We start from the raw sequence: 14,821 nt of genomic DNA, 5'->3' as shown, positions 1-14,821 counted from the left end.
ATTAATTAAATTTTATATTTTGTTTGTTATATTTAGTAAAAAAAAAAGGTGGATTTTGAAAATATTGTACTAGTTTATTTAAAAAGAAAAAATGACTTAATAAATTAGTAAGATTCGGTGTACTTTTTTAGCACTTTTCCAAAAAAATTTTGAAAAAAAGTGCTTATTAGTTTCACTCTGTCCGTCCGTTCGTCCGTCCGTCCGTCTGTCCGTGTGTCTGTTTACAAAACTTCTACACCCTTGAAGATAGAAAGCTGAAATTTTGTATGTACATAGATCTTTATTAGAAACTTATTTCCGTAGAAAAAAATTTTTACCTATCTCCCCCCCTCTAGAAGTTATACCCCCCCAAAACCTTAAAAATGGCCATTTTTAACTATTTGTTACAATGAAACCATAAGCATTTTTGAAATTTTGCAAACGCATAAAGGCAGCGGCTTGCTTTCCCTAGCGCGGTATATTATAGCTAAACTACAGAAAAACAAAATGGCCGTTGAAATTTACCGTTATCTAAAGTCCTTTTTTTCCAAAATTTTTCCAAAACCGCAAACGTTTTCAAATTTCTATAAACATAAAAAGCTAGCGGTAAATTCCGTGACATTAAAAAATATAATTATTTTTCTTAACTCACACAATTAACCCTTAAAATCGAGCATTATGTTAACCCCTCTTTATATTAATTTTTGCTTTATTTCAAAGATTGCATGAATGCATCATCCTAAATATATGCAATCCTAGAAATAGTTAAATATGAATGAAAATAATTTTAATAGTGTGATAGGTATGCATAGACTGTATTTAAAAGCAGAATTTTCACTTGTTGAAGTGCTATTCGAATAATTCCTAAATTAATACATTAAAACTTGCTAATAGAGAACATTGAATGCGTGGAGGGATCATCTACGAAGCAAATTATTGGAAATCTTATTCTATTGCAATTAAATTCGTTCATAAAACACTTCTTTGGTCATCTAACCATTTTCACTAATACCAAGGCCCCTTTGGCGTAATTTTTCTAACTTCTTCTGGCACTCTCTTATATGGATATATCACCATAGGCGGAATTACAGTTCCACAAGCATTACGCTTAAGAAAACATTACGCATAAAATACCTTGGACATTCTTCCGTCAACTTCAAAAATGTTTCCTGCTTCTTTTGCTGCTAGGACAGTTTTCGTTTTAGGACACAACATTTTTTCATCACCGTTAAATACACGATCAGGATAATGCAAAATATTACACTACTTATTTTCTAACTATTGCATTTGCCATTGTTACTGGGCCAGGTGCTCTCAATGATATTTTTGTATGCTTCTGTAAGAAGGCTTTGGACCAGTCGTCTGCAAGAGTACAATTATGGCCGAAGAGCTGTAGTCTCGGTATATCAGTTATAAATTGCTTTACTGCATCTAAAAAATCCTCTTTTATTTTTAGAAAACCTTTTTTAATGAAATCTTAATCCACTCTTCTATTAAATTTTCCTCTTCTAATTTTATTAAAACGGTCACAGGGCCGTGCCGGTACTTTTTGTAAAATTTGGTCCAAATCAAAAGGTCAACGTGGATCTTAGAATTTTATATTTTTTGGTGCAGTTTTTTTTAGAAATCTGTTGATTTTTGATTTCTTCTCTTTGAAAAAGTGCTTTAGAATTGTTTTTCTTAGTTTCAGATATTTTGATGTGAAATACTAAAATACTAAATCCTAAAAACCATAAAAAGAGCAATATTTTGACAAAATGTAATTTAAATTTAAGCTTTATTTTTTTTAAAAAATTATTAGCTTTGAAAATAATTAATAAAGTACAGATATATATACATACATATGTATATAGATATTATCTATGTATAGAAATATCTAAATAAAAAGAACATGAGATTTGAAAAAATGCTACATAGATTCAATTTTTCAAATTTAAATGAAAAGAAACAGCGTTTTATTTGAGAAAAATTAGATGTCAATAATTATACAAGAATGTCACGGGTTTAATATCTATCCAAAGTACGCTATTCCAGTAAAGACTAAACAAATAGGAAAGAACATCAGTAATGATCAAATTAGAACTACAATTGCTAGAACTAAAACGATCTAAAAATTGATTAAAAACTTTACAAAAATACTTATTCAAATAAATCGGCATTAATTACAAGATCAGTAAGAGAATGTCAACACTTTTTATTTTAATTTCATTATTCAAAGATCTTTTGGTCAGTAATGTGTTAATTAATTGCCATTTTTTTTTTTTGAATCATAAGCGTTATTCTGAAATCTATTAACAAAATAATTATATTTTAAAAAAAGAGGAAAAATGAAAAAAAAATAATAAAAAACAAAAATATGAAAAAAAAAGTTACATATGTATGCACATTTTGGTCTTTTAATAATTTTCCAAAAAAATGAAAAATTTCTCTGCTCCAACAGAGGGCCAGTAAGGGAAAAATTGAAAAAAATTTGAAAGTAGTCCTAAACTTAATTAGGTTTAAATTATAATGTAAAAAAGAAAATTAATAAATAAATAAAGCATTTTTTGAAAATTGAAAAAATAATTATTTTAACTATTTTACAAGAGATTTCAATTCTTAGAATTTTAATTATGCTGAAATGAACTGCCATTGTTTGGATTTTTTAAAATTGATTTATGCATTTTACTATGCTTTTTGATTTATTCAATTTTTTTTAATTTAATTACCGTTTTATATATAGAAGACGAACAATTTAGTATATATTCCCTTCATATTAGTAACAAAATTTTTAAAAGCCATATTAAAATCTGCAGTTAAATAAGCGTTAAGCCACGTTCACTATTCAAAACATTATCTGATTGAACAAAATCTATCTTTTCTTTTGAAACACCAATATTAAAATTTTGCTTCATACAAATCACCAATACACGAAAAACATTAAAAATTCATGGCTTAAAAATATGCTGCAAAAATTTTTTGTTCGTTATTGTAATTTTGAATATACCCATTGTTAAATGACTAGAATGGGTCATAAACAATTTTTGTGTCTTAATAATATTGTATAATTTCAGGAAGAACTCAAAAGAAAAAAAACAAAAAGTGATGTGTGCAAATTAAAAAGAACGTTGCTCAAAAAAAATTAAATTGGTTTTTCTTAAAAATTTTCAAAAGATGTGGTACTTTCTTATTTCATGTAACAATAAAAAAATTTTTTTACATACATACATATATCACTATTTCGTATCGGACTGAAAAGATAATATGACTATTGTCACTATTTCATATCGGAATGAAACGATAAAACCGATAATATTCAATGCATGGATTCATATTAGTACCACACTACTTATGTATATTTATATACTGAAGGTTGATTACGCAATTAATATGTGTATTCTGATAGTAGTACTCAGTCTCTATTAGAGGGAGAGACAAGTGGAGCATGTGGTGTAGTAGTCATATGGTGTATTGTAGAAAATATCGTAAAAAAACTTGCAATTTTTCCCGGGTTGGCCCACAGTCGGCTTATTTGTAATACGATTCTACTAAAATCCGAAGAAAATCCAAGCATTACTGGTACTGAATGAACGCCTTTTTGGTCTATGTCTGATCCCAGTTCTAAAGCTTGATTTGACAATAATAAAAATATATGTAAATACTAAAATATGTGTAATGCTAATAAGAATATATGCAAATATTCATCACAATAGTATGAATATATTTATGTAATATAAGCGGATATTTAACAAAAAATTCACAGGAACCACGACCGTCGACGAGGACTTAACTTCTCCAAACTGATGTTTAGAGAAGTTGGTAGTGGTTTGAAATGTGCTGAAGTACCACCTTTCTCTACAGAATGTGAACAGAAAATCACGATAAACCAAAGCTGGTCAGTCAATTTGACTATTTGTAGGAAGTTATAAACATCCTGTTGTATTTTTGGTTCGATTAAAATTCTTCATCATACATAGGGCTGACGACAGTTTTTGCAAGAAGTTATGAACATCCAGATGCGTTTTAGATCTGATGCCTACTAAGACTTCCTACAGGTTAGTTACTGTCAAATTTTCCTTATTTTAAAGGGGCGGTTATAAAAAAAATTGATGTTCCTATTAATGAACATACATGATCTTACCTTTCCACGTTTTGTGCTCTTACCACGCTGTTTTGGAGTCATAGAGTTTTTTCTGCAGTATTCCCGACATGACTGCTTGTGTTAATCTCCAAGCCTTCAGTTTGATGTTGACAGACTGGAGAAGTAAATTTTCGATAAGTTGGCTCTCAGTTTCCCTTCAATTTTTATGAGAGACCTTGCCGTTCTACATTCTTCATTATGTTCGACTGCTTACTGAGCTGCCACGGCTCTGTTCTAATAAACTTCTCCATACCTAGTCCAACGAATTTTAGAGTTCCATCTAGGCAGGGAACTACTGTTTTTAAATAAGACTAAATAACCCGGATGGCGCCAGATATCCGGATACTCCGTTCGCGACTGGATATTTATTTGGGCCTCCAGCCCAGCTGATTATCAACATGGTTTAACTCGGCTCATCGAAGTTCTGATGGGTTATGAAAGTTTAAAAACTACAAAGCTGTAAAAACATGTTTTTTTTTAGTTAACTTGAAAGGAAAATTAAAATTAAATAAAAAATGGGCCAAATATGACTAAACACGAGAAGAAATAATCATGGAACTGAAACAAGAAAAGTGGGCTTAAGTGACAACGTGAAGTACTTTGGAAATTACTGTCTAACAAATGGAAGAAGAAAATAATTTGTTTACATTGAAGAAGAAAATTAAGTGCACTCATAAAAGAATAGCAGCAACTAAATTTGTTAAATTATTAAATATAAATTTAAAGGTTTAAAGTGTTAAAAATTTACTTTTTAACACTTTTTCAAAAATTTTTTTGAAAAAAAGTGCTTATTAGTTTCACTCTGTCCGTCCGTGGACACTTTTTTTGTTTGCAAAACTTCTACAGCCTTGAAGATAGAAATCGGGAATTTAATACGTACATAGATTTTTACTAGAAACTTATTTCCGTAGGACAAAATTTTTACCTATCTCCCCTTCTCTAGAAGTTATACTCCCCCAAAACCCTAAAAATGGGCTTTTTTAAATATTTGTTGCAATGAAACCATAAGCATTTTTGAAATTTTGCACACAGCGGCTTGCTTCCCCTAGCGCGGTATACTATAGTTAAACTTTAGAAAAACAAAATGGCCGTTCAAATTTACCGTTATCTAAAGTCCTTTTTTTTCCAAATTTTTTATGTCGTTTTTCTTCTAGACCCCAGCCTGTAGAAGGTTGAAATTTTAGGGGCTTTTAGACATTAATAAACAGTTAATTTCGTTAGAAAAAAATTTTTTCTATCTCCACCCCCTTTCAAGTTATCGCCTCTTGAAATTTGTAAAATTTGAATTTTTGACACCTTATATTTCCGAAACCGCAAGCTTTTTCAAATTTCTATAAACGCAAAAAGCTAACGGTAAGTTCCATGACATTAAAAAATAGAATTATTTTTCTTAACTCACACAATTAACCCTTAAATTCGAGCATTATGTTAACCCCACTTTATATCAATTTTTGCTTTATTTCAAAGACTCCATAAATCGTTCATCCTAAATATATGCAATCCTAAAAATAGTTTCGTTTATGAATGAAAGTAGTTTTAATAGGGTGGTGGGTACATAGATGTATTTAAAAGCAGTATTTTCACTTGTTGAAGGGAAAAGTGCTACAATACAAACCATTGGTTTGACTCAACTTTATTAATGTTTCTATTGTAATCATATTTAAATATAATATAATAGTATTTATAAACGTCGAAGGATGCAGACGCAATAGTCTACGAGAAAATAAGAACGTGAATGCCATACTTTCATTTACTTTGCCAAAGAACGAAGTCATCAGGGACAAATGGATACAAACATTAAAAAAAAGGAGTTCTACTCCACCGAAGTGTCTTTAATTTGAAAGAACTTTAAATTTTATTTTATTGCCTGTTCCAAATATAATTTAATCAAGTACCTACTAATGTTAATATTTAGTTAAAATTTCAGATTTATACAACCTAGGGTCTAAAAAAAAACGACATCAAGTAGAAAAAACGTACTTTAGATACGTTTTTTCAAAGTTCAAGTTGGGTATGCCGCGGTAGAAGAAGCCAGCCCCTATTTTGGGCGAGACTAAAAATTTTCTTCTTTGGAGATCTAGTAAAAATCTATGTATATTTAAAGTTTCAGCTTTCCACCTTCAAGGGTGTAGAAGTTTTGTAAACGTGTCCACGGACGGACAGACGAACATTAAAAAAATAAATGACAACTAAACTAAAAAAGTTTTTGATCACCAAATATAACTTTTCGACATTGAAAAGATCAACAGATCAAGTTATATTTAAATATTACCATACTTTTATCATAATCATCAATGAATATAATAATTTTATTGATAAATTATAATTTTATATTAATACTTTGTTGTTATAATTGCCACATATTTAAACGGTGTCGTTTTGACGGATCCATATATTACAAAAAAATTTACTGCAGTACAATCGAATCTGCTGCAATTTCAACATCCTCTTCACTGCAACACGAAATTATAAAACGACAGCACTGAATACAGTATAAAAAAATCTGAAAGGATCAGAATATAACCGGCCACAATGTACAGCTATGGTCAAAATAGTAGAAACACTTAATATACGTTTTTAATTTCTTTTATATCTTTTGTAAATTATGTTCGAATTAAATGCCACCTTTTGCAAAATTATTTTGCTATATTATGTTCTATTGTGAATATATTTATTGTCACTAAAAAACTGTAATCTGCGGGAATTCACCATTTGAACGTAAAAATACCGTATTTTATCTGGTCGAAATAATAGAAACACCCGACGAATGTAGCTTTATTGATGAATAAAACTACTTTTTTTCAAATTATTTAAGCAAATATTGAACAATATTTAAATTATAATAATCAAATAATTTAATTTTTTGAAAAATTGGAAAAATATTGCAGAATTATGGATCAATCGAATCATTGTATTGTTAAGGAAAAATAAATAATTAAAAACTTAAGACACCAAGCAAAAAGTGTAAAAGAAATTGCCACAATTATTGAACGTTCAGTACATTTAGTTTTTAACGCTTTAAAAAATAATAAAAGTCCTGAAACACGAGGAAGAAAGCAATAAACAAGTGAAAAGCTGAACAGAAAAATTGTAATGATATGTAAAAAAGACCCATTGAAATCTTCAAAAGCAATTTTAAAAGAATGTCAGGCTAATGTGAGTGGTAGAACCATACTCAGAATATTGAACAAAAATAATTTATTTAAAAGTTCCCTATGTCAGCAAAAACAATATTAAACATAGAAAAACTTTTGCTAAAACTCATTCGGAGTGCAGTGGGCCAGAGGGTGTAAAAAAGTGGCGCAAATTCCTTGGTTCGGACGAAACAAAAATTATTTTATTTGGGCCAGATGTTCCTACCTTCGTTAGACGTCTACCAAATACTGAATTAAACCCCAGGTTCACGCGCAAAACCGTAAAACATGGTGGCGGCAATATAATGATTTGGGATTGTTATGAATAAAAATATTAGGTGTTTCTATTATTTTGACCATAGCTGTATATTGTTTAGCTTAATGTAATTGTTGCAGAAGATTATGAAAATGCATTTTAAATACTTCCTTACAATTATAAGGACATTAATAAGCTTTTAATTAACACATCTAGAAATGTGCTATTTGGGTCTTAGAAGAATTTCGCTTTGCGCTACCCGAATTATCTGAAAACTTCACCAATTAGTTTCGGTAAGAACCAGAACTCAAATATCAAATTTGAAGAATTTTCCGAACATTTTTGTTCGGAACATAGTGTTAAATCGGATCCGTTTCCGAGCTACAGAGATTTTAAGAAAATTTGGCGAAATTTTAACATACTAGCAAATTTTATGCCAGTTTAGGTTAGGCAAAGTTTTTGCTAAAAAAGTGTTATAATTTTTTATCTCATTATAATTTATATTTTTTCGGCTTTTTAAATTTTTTGGGTCTACGGATTTCTTAATCCTACGGATTTGTTAATGCCAAATTAATTCATAAGAAATTAATAATTTAATTGTAAAATAAATATTTTAATTTATCTCTTTACAGGTATTTTGAAAAATTTTCTTTTACACTGTTTTTTATGTCAGATAAATTATAAATTCCTTGAAAAATTTTTTTCTTTCTTACTAAAGAGTGCGGCTGTTGTTGCAGTGGCAAATGTTTACACATACATTGACGACATATCTATAAAAAGAATTATTTTGCCGAAAACTAAGTTGGTATATGAGCGAAATCATTCAGATGCAAAAATTGTTAGTAATGTTTTATTATGCATAGAAAGAATTTTGGATAAACTGGACAAAACACAGGTACAAACATTTGAGAAAAATTAATAATCTCTTTCTTCTATTTATTAAAAATTTGTAATTTTTAGATAATTGATGAAGTTCTTCCTCTTTTGTGGGACGTAAAATTATCGGATGCGGAAATTGTAATTCTTATAGTCAGTAAGTTCTAAAAAGTTCAAAGTTTAATTTATCTAGTTGAAAAGTCTGATTCTCAGATGCTAACATTATATTGAATGACGTTAATATTAAATTGAATTGTATTTCTCATTTATTTATTCTCTCAGAAAATAAGCGTGTACTTTTGAATAATGGAACGATTATTATAAAATTCTTATTTTGCAAATGTGCAATGAAATTTATGTATTGCCGAAAAAATAGAGAGCCGTGAAATTACATTTTGCAAACTTTAACAGTTAATAACGTTAGGAAGAAAAAAGAACCCATACGTTTTGTTTTTTGAAAAATATTTAAATTTTTATCAATTTATCTATAAACTGTTAGAATTTGAGACTCATACTTCCGTATATTAAAATATCCGGAAATAAGAAAAAAGCCGGTACTTTTAAAATAAGCAGCCTAATTTGCTCAGGCCTTTTCATAACATATTGTAAACTTAAAAGGGGGGATACATAAATGTTTTACACAAATATCATATATTTGTGTTATTTCTGTCACTAAATTATGAAGAAGAAATCATGTTATAAATATTAAATAAGAAATCAAGTTGTTTCCCAATTGTTATCAAAATCAAAATAATTCAAATTCGTTTCTCGATGTGCTGGAATGAGATATGGAAGAAAAAGAATTAGGTAGAGTACTGTAATGTATTTAAGAATTATTTGAAAGATGTGGAATGATGCTTTCCTTTTCGAAGGAAAGATTTTTTTAGGAAAAGTTCCTAAACATGATACGTTGGCTTAAACGAAATTAGCGTACATGAATAGTAGCGTACATAAATAGTTTGTGCAAGGAGCATGTAATTATATTTCAGTTTCATATTTTTAAGATAACATTTTTGTTTTGACACAAGCAAGATTAATTTTAAAATAAAAATTAAGCATTATTAAAAGATCATGTTATTTTTCAATGTCATTTATGATCACAAGATTTATGTCCAAAAATATCACCATTATTGATTCATAAAATACACAATCATATACTCTTTTCTGTTTTTCGTTGGTTTTTTTTAAGTTTTCTTTAAAAAAATATTTAATCAATTTAAGAACTCAATTTGAATAGAATATTAATATTATTAATTTTTTCCAGATATTTATAGGGTGATGCTTACAGATAAGAAATTTGGTCTTTCGGTTAACATTATGGCGACAAGAGTGATGCCATCTTTAATACCGCAAACAGTAAATACGTCCTTAAATTTAGAACAGTTTACGCTTCTACTTCAGGTAAAATCAAGATTAAAATTAACTTAAACTTTATTCGTAGATTAAGCAGCGAAAGTCACGTAAATATAATTATTTGTAATTCACGTAATTCGCACATTTGCGAGAACAACGACATAAGTCAAAATGCAGAGTCGCATACTCTCTTTTATCACTATTATATTTTAATATATAAAGCTTTTCTGTACCAAAATTACAAGTTATTAACTTTTAATGAATGAAATAGGCGAAAAACATTTTGTTTTTCACTATATCATTCATTAAAAGTTAATAACTTTTAATATTGTTTTCCACTATTTCGTTTCTAAAATTTACAAGTAGTTCATGTTCTGGCGCTGAATGGTAGAATAATGGACGACAAGGCTCCGAAAAAAGCCCTGCTGTGTGACCTTATAAAGATCCTGTATCCTTTCCATTGATCAAAAATTGTCCCTGAGAGACTCCTGACCTATTTCTCCATACATATTCCTTTGTTGAATGAAGCTCAATGTCTCCTAGGATTCTGATTCTACCAACTTGTAGTTGGAAAAAAACACGCGAAAGCATCATGGTAGTTTCCTCCGCTGTATCATCGTAGAATTCATCGTTCGTTTCAACATACTGTTGAGATCTTTCTCACAAAAGGTTCTATACCCCTGACTTCATTTTTAAATTATTGAAAAATACTTTCACATACTTTCTTAAGTATTAACATACTCTCTTAAACTTGGCTTAATTATGTATATTTAAATTACCTACATAATGATTCACTTACACGTTAATAATTTAGTTTAATTTCGAAAAACGAAATAACTGTAAAATTAATTTTTCTTTCATTATAATATGTATAAATTATTTGAAATTCTATACTTATATTCTGTTCTATAAATGGTAACAGTGCAATTAAGTTGCCATTTGAATAATTCTTAAATAGCACACTCTGTCGAAACTTCCACCATCTCTTCTCAGAAGACCTCTCAAGCTTATTTCTTAAATTTCTTAAACCCCCTTGTAATAGAGAGAGCTTAAAACATGTTGCTGTGTCATAGTAGTTCGTCTGGAGGTAATTTGTCCTAATTGAAAAGTTGCTTTGTCCCTTTTTTCATTTTCCTTACTTTCTATTCCACCAAGGAATGTTCCTCTTAGCCTAGATTTATTTGATGTGCTTTCAAAAGTGCAGCTTCAATGACATTAGAAAACACAAAAGCAGCATCAGATCACAAGATTATTAAGCATTTAATATTATATTAAATATTCATACACAATATTTTAGGTTCTGCAAGATATGTTGGACCATATTGACAGACACCAACGCAACAAATTGAAATTGGATGATTTATCAATTCCGTCACCAGAGCGCCATCGACCATTAAGGCACCAATTTTCATCCGACAATATGCAAGTTCCATTGTTTAACATACCAAACTTGCGAATAGATCAAAGAAAAACATCTAGTGCCGAGGATATGGCAAGAAAAAATTCTACAGGTAAAAATTGGAGTTTAACATATATTATACTCTGTTAATTTTTACCATGCTTCGAAATACCTTGCATAAAATTGTTTCAAGTTTTAGAATTTTTTTGGAATAATTTATGTCTTATTGTGTAGAACAAGTTTTGTTCGATATGTAAGGATAAAAATGATTTTGAACATTATATTGAGTCTGTTAAAAAAGATCTTGTTAAAAAGATCTTGAAAAGCTTTTTAAATATTAATCAGTGATTTTATTATAAATTGTATGAAAGCATTAAAAACTATGTTCCCAACAAAAGTTGAATCATTTTCGACCGCCTCCTCGATCGGTTCTAACTAATTGCTGACTCAACTTGTATATACAGGATGATTCAGAAAGGTATACAACAACATCTAAGAAAAATTGATAGTATATGATAAATAAAACTTTTAAAGTCAATAAAAATCAAAAATAATGAATTTTTTTGGATTTTTAGATTTTATTAGGGTCCTTAAAATCTTGATATAGAAATAGTTTTCGTGCTATATCTTCTGTACCATAAAAGATTTCTCAACACTTAGTGACTAAAATTAAGATTCGAGAAAGTGGCCAAAATTCTGTGAAAAAAAATTCAAAGTTTCAAAAAATTCCGAGCGAATTTACCTGGTTAGAAAAAACTAAAAAACTAAAAAAAAGGGGAAAATTAGATTTTTTCTAAAGTTCGAATGATTGGTATTCCAAATTACATAATCAAGTATAAGTTTATTTTAAGCCCTTCACTAGAGCTTTCAGAAACTGTTTGTTTGAAGTCGACATCTTTTTCGGAGCGGAAGTTATAATAAAAAAAGCTTAGATAACTAGAAATTTCGTGTAAATTCGTTAAAATCCCTGTATCTCGAAAACCGGACTTCGCACCTAATCCGGAACAAAAGTTTTACCCATTGTCGACCCTCTAACCAATGGTATATGTTGTTGTATACCTTTCTGAATCACTCTGTATACTTAAATTTTTCAAATATGAAAAATTGACAGCGAATATGCCATCAACACATTCAAATGTTATCGCGGTGAATTCCAACATTTTGCTTTTTTTTTGAATGATTTTTTTAGTAGCATGATATTTTGGACCTTATTGACAATGAATAACTGATTTCTTAATCCAGTTTTTATTAATTTTTGTTCAGAGAATTTACCCAAAATTTACTTGTACGTGAAAAGTATTTTTACTACAGTTGACCACAAATGCCCATGAGGAAATTTTTTTAAGGGAAAACAAAATTTTTTTTCTATACGGCAAAGTCTCTGAGTTTGAATCTGAAGTCAAAAAAACTCTTGAAGCTTCTATTTTTTTTCGAACAGAAGTTATAAGCAAAAACGCATAGGTTAAAATTTTATCAAATTTTCTCAAAAATATAAGACATTTTCGCCTGTCTACCCTATATTTATATGGCTTAAAACATGGTGCTGCGTCACCCTATACTTAATAATATTACTCCTTTTTGGAATAGTTTCAAGCTTTTAATAATTTGTATATATCTTGAAAAATAATATAGGTTCAACTACTTTGGGTGGTTGGTGGTTTGGTAATTCCCCATCATCGCCTGATAGTAACTTTTTACGTGTAGCAAATGCTTTCCCAAATCGAAGGCTTTCAGATAATACACTAATAACTCCAAAAATACGTGTTGCTCCATCATGTGCTTCTTCTCCAGGAGGAACACCAGGTGGTGGGTTGCCAGTTCGAAGGCATTCGAGTATAGGAGCTCAAGAAAGAAGAAGTTCAGCAATAAATTTATCGCCGCCAACTGTAAGTATTGAGAACAAAATGGTATTCTATGTAAAACTATTTTTTTTCGTTTATTTTTAATTTTCTATTTTAGTTGGCTCGGAATCTTATAGTGAGTATCAATAAAAAGATTTTTTTAGCGAAATTTAAAAAATACCTTGTAATTTAATGCTGCGCACAAATAAGGTAGAAATCATAAATGTGTTACTAAAATCAATAAGTTATTTGGTTGTAATGTTTTAATTAAGAGTTAGTGATTTTCAACCTTAAATAAAAATTTTAAAATATTTACTAAAATACACACGTGTTTTTGAATGATAACCTGCAATAACGCAATTAAATGAATGGTCCCTTTTTTAAACAACCCTAGTAATTGTTGATTAAAAGACTATTTAATTACATTAATATACAAATTAAATTGAAAACTTGCCATGTCACATCATCCGAGGTGCAAACCAAAATTTTTTATCAATGTCACGCTGTCATTGGCTAATTTTATGCTTCGACTGCGCAAAACAACCGCTTTCAGTCCAAATAAAATTCTTTTTCGTCAGCATATTCTTGCACTTCTTCAAGTTGTTAAACATAAATACTGTAACAAGTAAGTGCCAACGACATATTAAGTCTGACCCAAATTTATGAGCAATGCTTTCTTTTTGTGAGGTGGATATCACGGATTTTTATCATAGGCCCTAATTATGAAAAAATCTGATGCATACCTGTTTTATCGCGATAATACAATTATCGTTTTATCGCGGTATTATGAACCGATAACCGATAAATAAATCCAAATAGATATATTAAAAAAAAGTTTTATTGATGTGTATATTCTTTTTCTTGACAAATTCAAACAAATTGAATTATATACCCATACGAATAATAAAAAAAAGAAAAAGTTTGAGATAAATAAGTTTTGTTAATAAAATAGCAAAAAGTAATGTCTTAACAGAATTTCTTATTTTTTTCTTTTTTTTAAGTAAAAAAGTTTAGAGTTTGAAAATATCGCACAATATTATACACATTTTTTAAAAGCTTCCGATTTAAATTCCGCTAAGCGAAAATAAAGATAGATAGTAAGAAAAATAAATAAAGTTGGGTCAAACCAATGGTTTGTATTGTAGCACTTTTCCCTTCAACAAGTGAAAATTCTTCTTTTAAATACTGTCTATGTATACCTATCACACTCTTAAAATTATTTTCATTCATATACAAAACTATTTCTAGGATTGCATATATTTAGGATGATACATACATGCAGTCTTTGAAATAAAGCAAAAGTTAATATAAAGAGGGGTTAACATAATGCTCGATTTTAAGATTTAATTGTGTGAGTTAAGAAAAAAAATTATATTTTTTGATGTCATGGAATTTACCGTTAGCTTTTTGCGTTTATAGAAATTTGAAAAAGCTTGCGGTTTCGGAAAAATTTTGGAAAAAAAGGACTTTAGATAACGGTAAATTTCAACGGCCATTTTGTTTTTCTGTAGTTTAGCTATAATATACCGCGCTAGGGAAAGCAAGCCGCTGCCTTTCTGCGTTTGCCAAATTTCAAAAATAATTATGGTTTCATTGCAACTAATAGTTAAAAAAGGCCATTTATAAGGTTTTGGGAGGGTATAACTTCTAGAGGGGAGCAGATAGGTAAAAATTTTGTTCTACGGAAGTAAGTTTCTAGTAAAAATCTATGTAGTTTCTAGTAAAATATAAAATTTGAGCTTTCTATCTTCAAGGATGTAGAAGTTTTGTAAACAAAAAAATTGTCCATGGATGGACGGACGGACGAACGGACGGACAGAGTGAAACTAATAAGTACTTTTTTTTCAAAAAAAATTTTTGGAA

At 29.2% G+C, this 14,821-nt stretch overlaps 1 protein-coding gene across 1 annotated transcript in view; it reads left to right on the top strand.

The window, feature by feature from the left end:
- The window catches only part of LOC129613885 (SCY1-like protein 2), a 125,508-nt gene that overhangs the window by 97,943 nt on the left and 12,744 nt on the right, over positions 1–14,821 (top strand). The window contains exons 5-10 of the mRNA XM_055528193.1: positions 8,208–8,384; positions 8,450–8,522; positions 9,630–9,766; positions 11,016–11,229; positions 12,750–13,003; positions 13,077–13,094. Of these exons, the coding sequence (XP_055384168.1) occupies positions 8,208–8,384; positions 8,450–8,522; positions 9,630–9,766; positions 11,016–11,229; positions 12,750–13,003; positions 13,077–13,094 (873 nt within the window). The remainder of the gene's footprint in view (positions 1–8,207; positions 8,385–8,449; positions 8,523–9,629; positions 9,767–11,015; positions 11,230–12,749; positions 13,004–13,076; positions 13,095–14,821) is intronic.

This window comes from Condylostylus longicornis, unplaced genomic scaffold, assembly GCF_029603195.1.
Source record: "Condylostylus longicornis isolate FDR11 unplaced genomic scaffold, ASM2960319v2 ptg000094l, whole genome shotgun sequence".
NCBI lineage: Eukaryota > Metazoa > Arthropoda > Insecta > Diptera > Dolichopodidae > Condylostylus > Condylostylus longicornis.
Note: the sequence above shows the minus strand (reverse complement) of the source record. Positions and strands in the feature narration are given on the sequence as shown.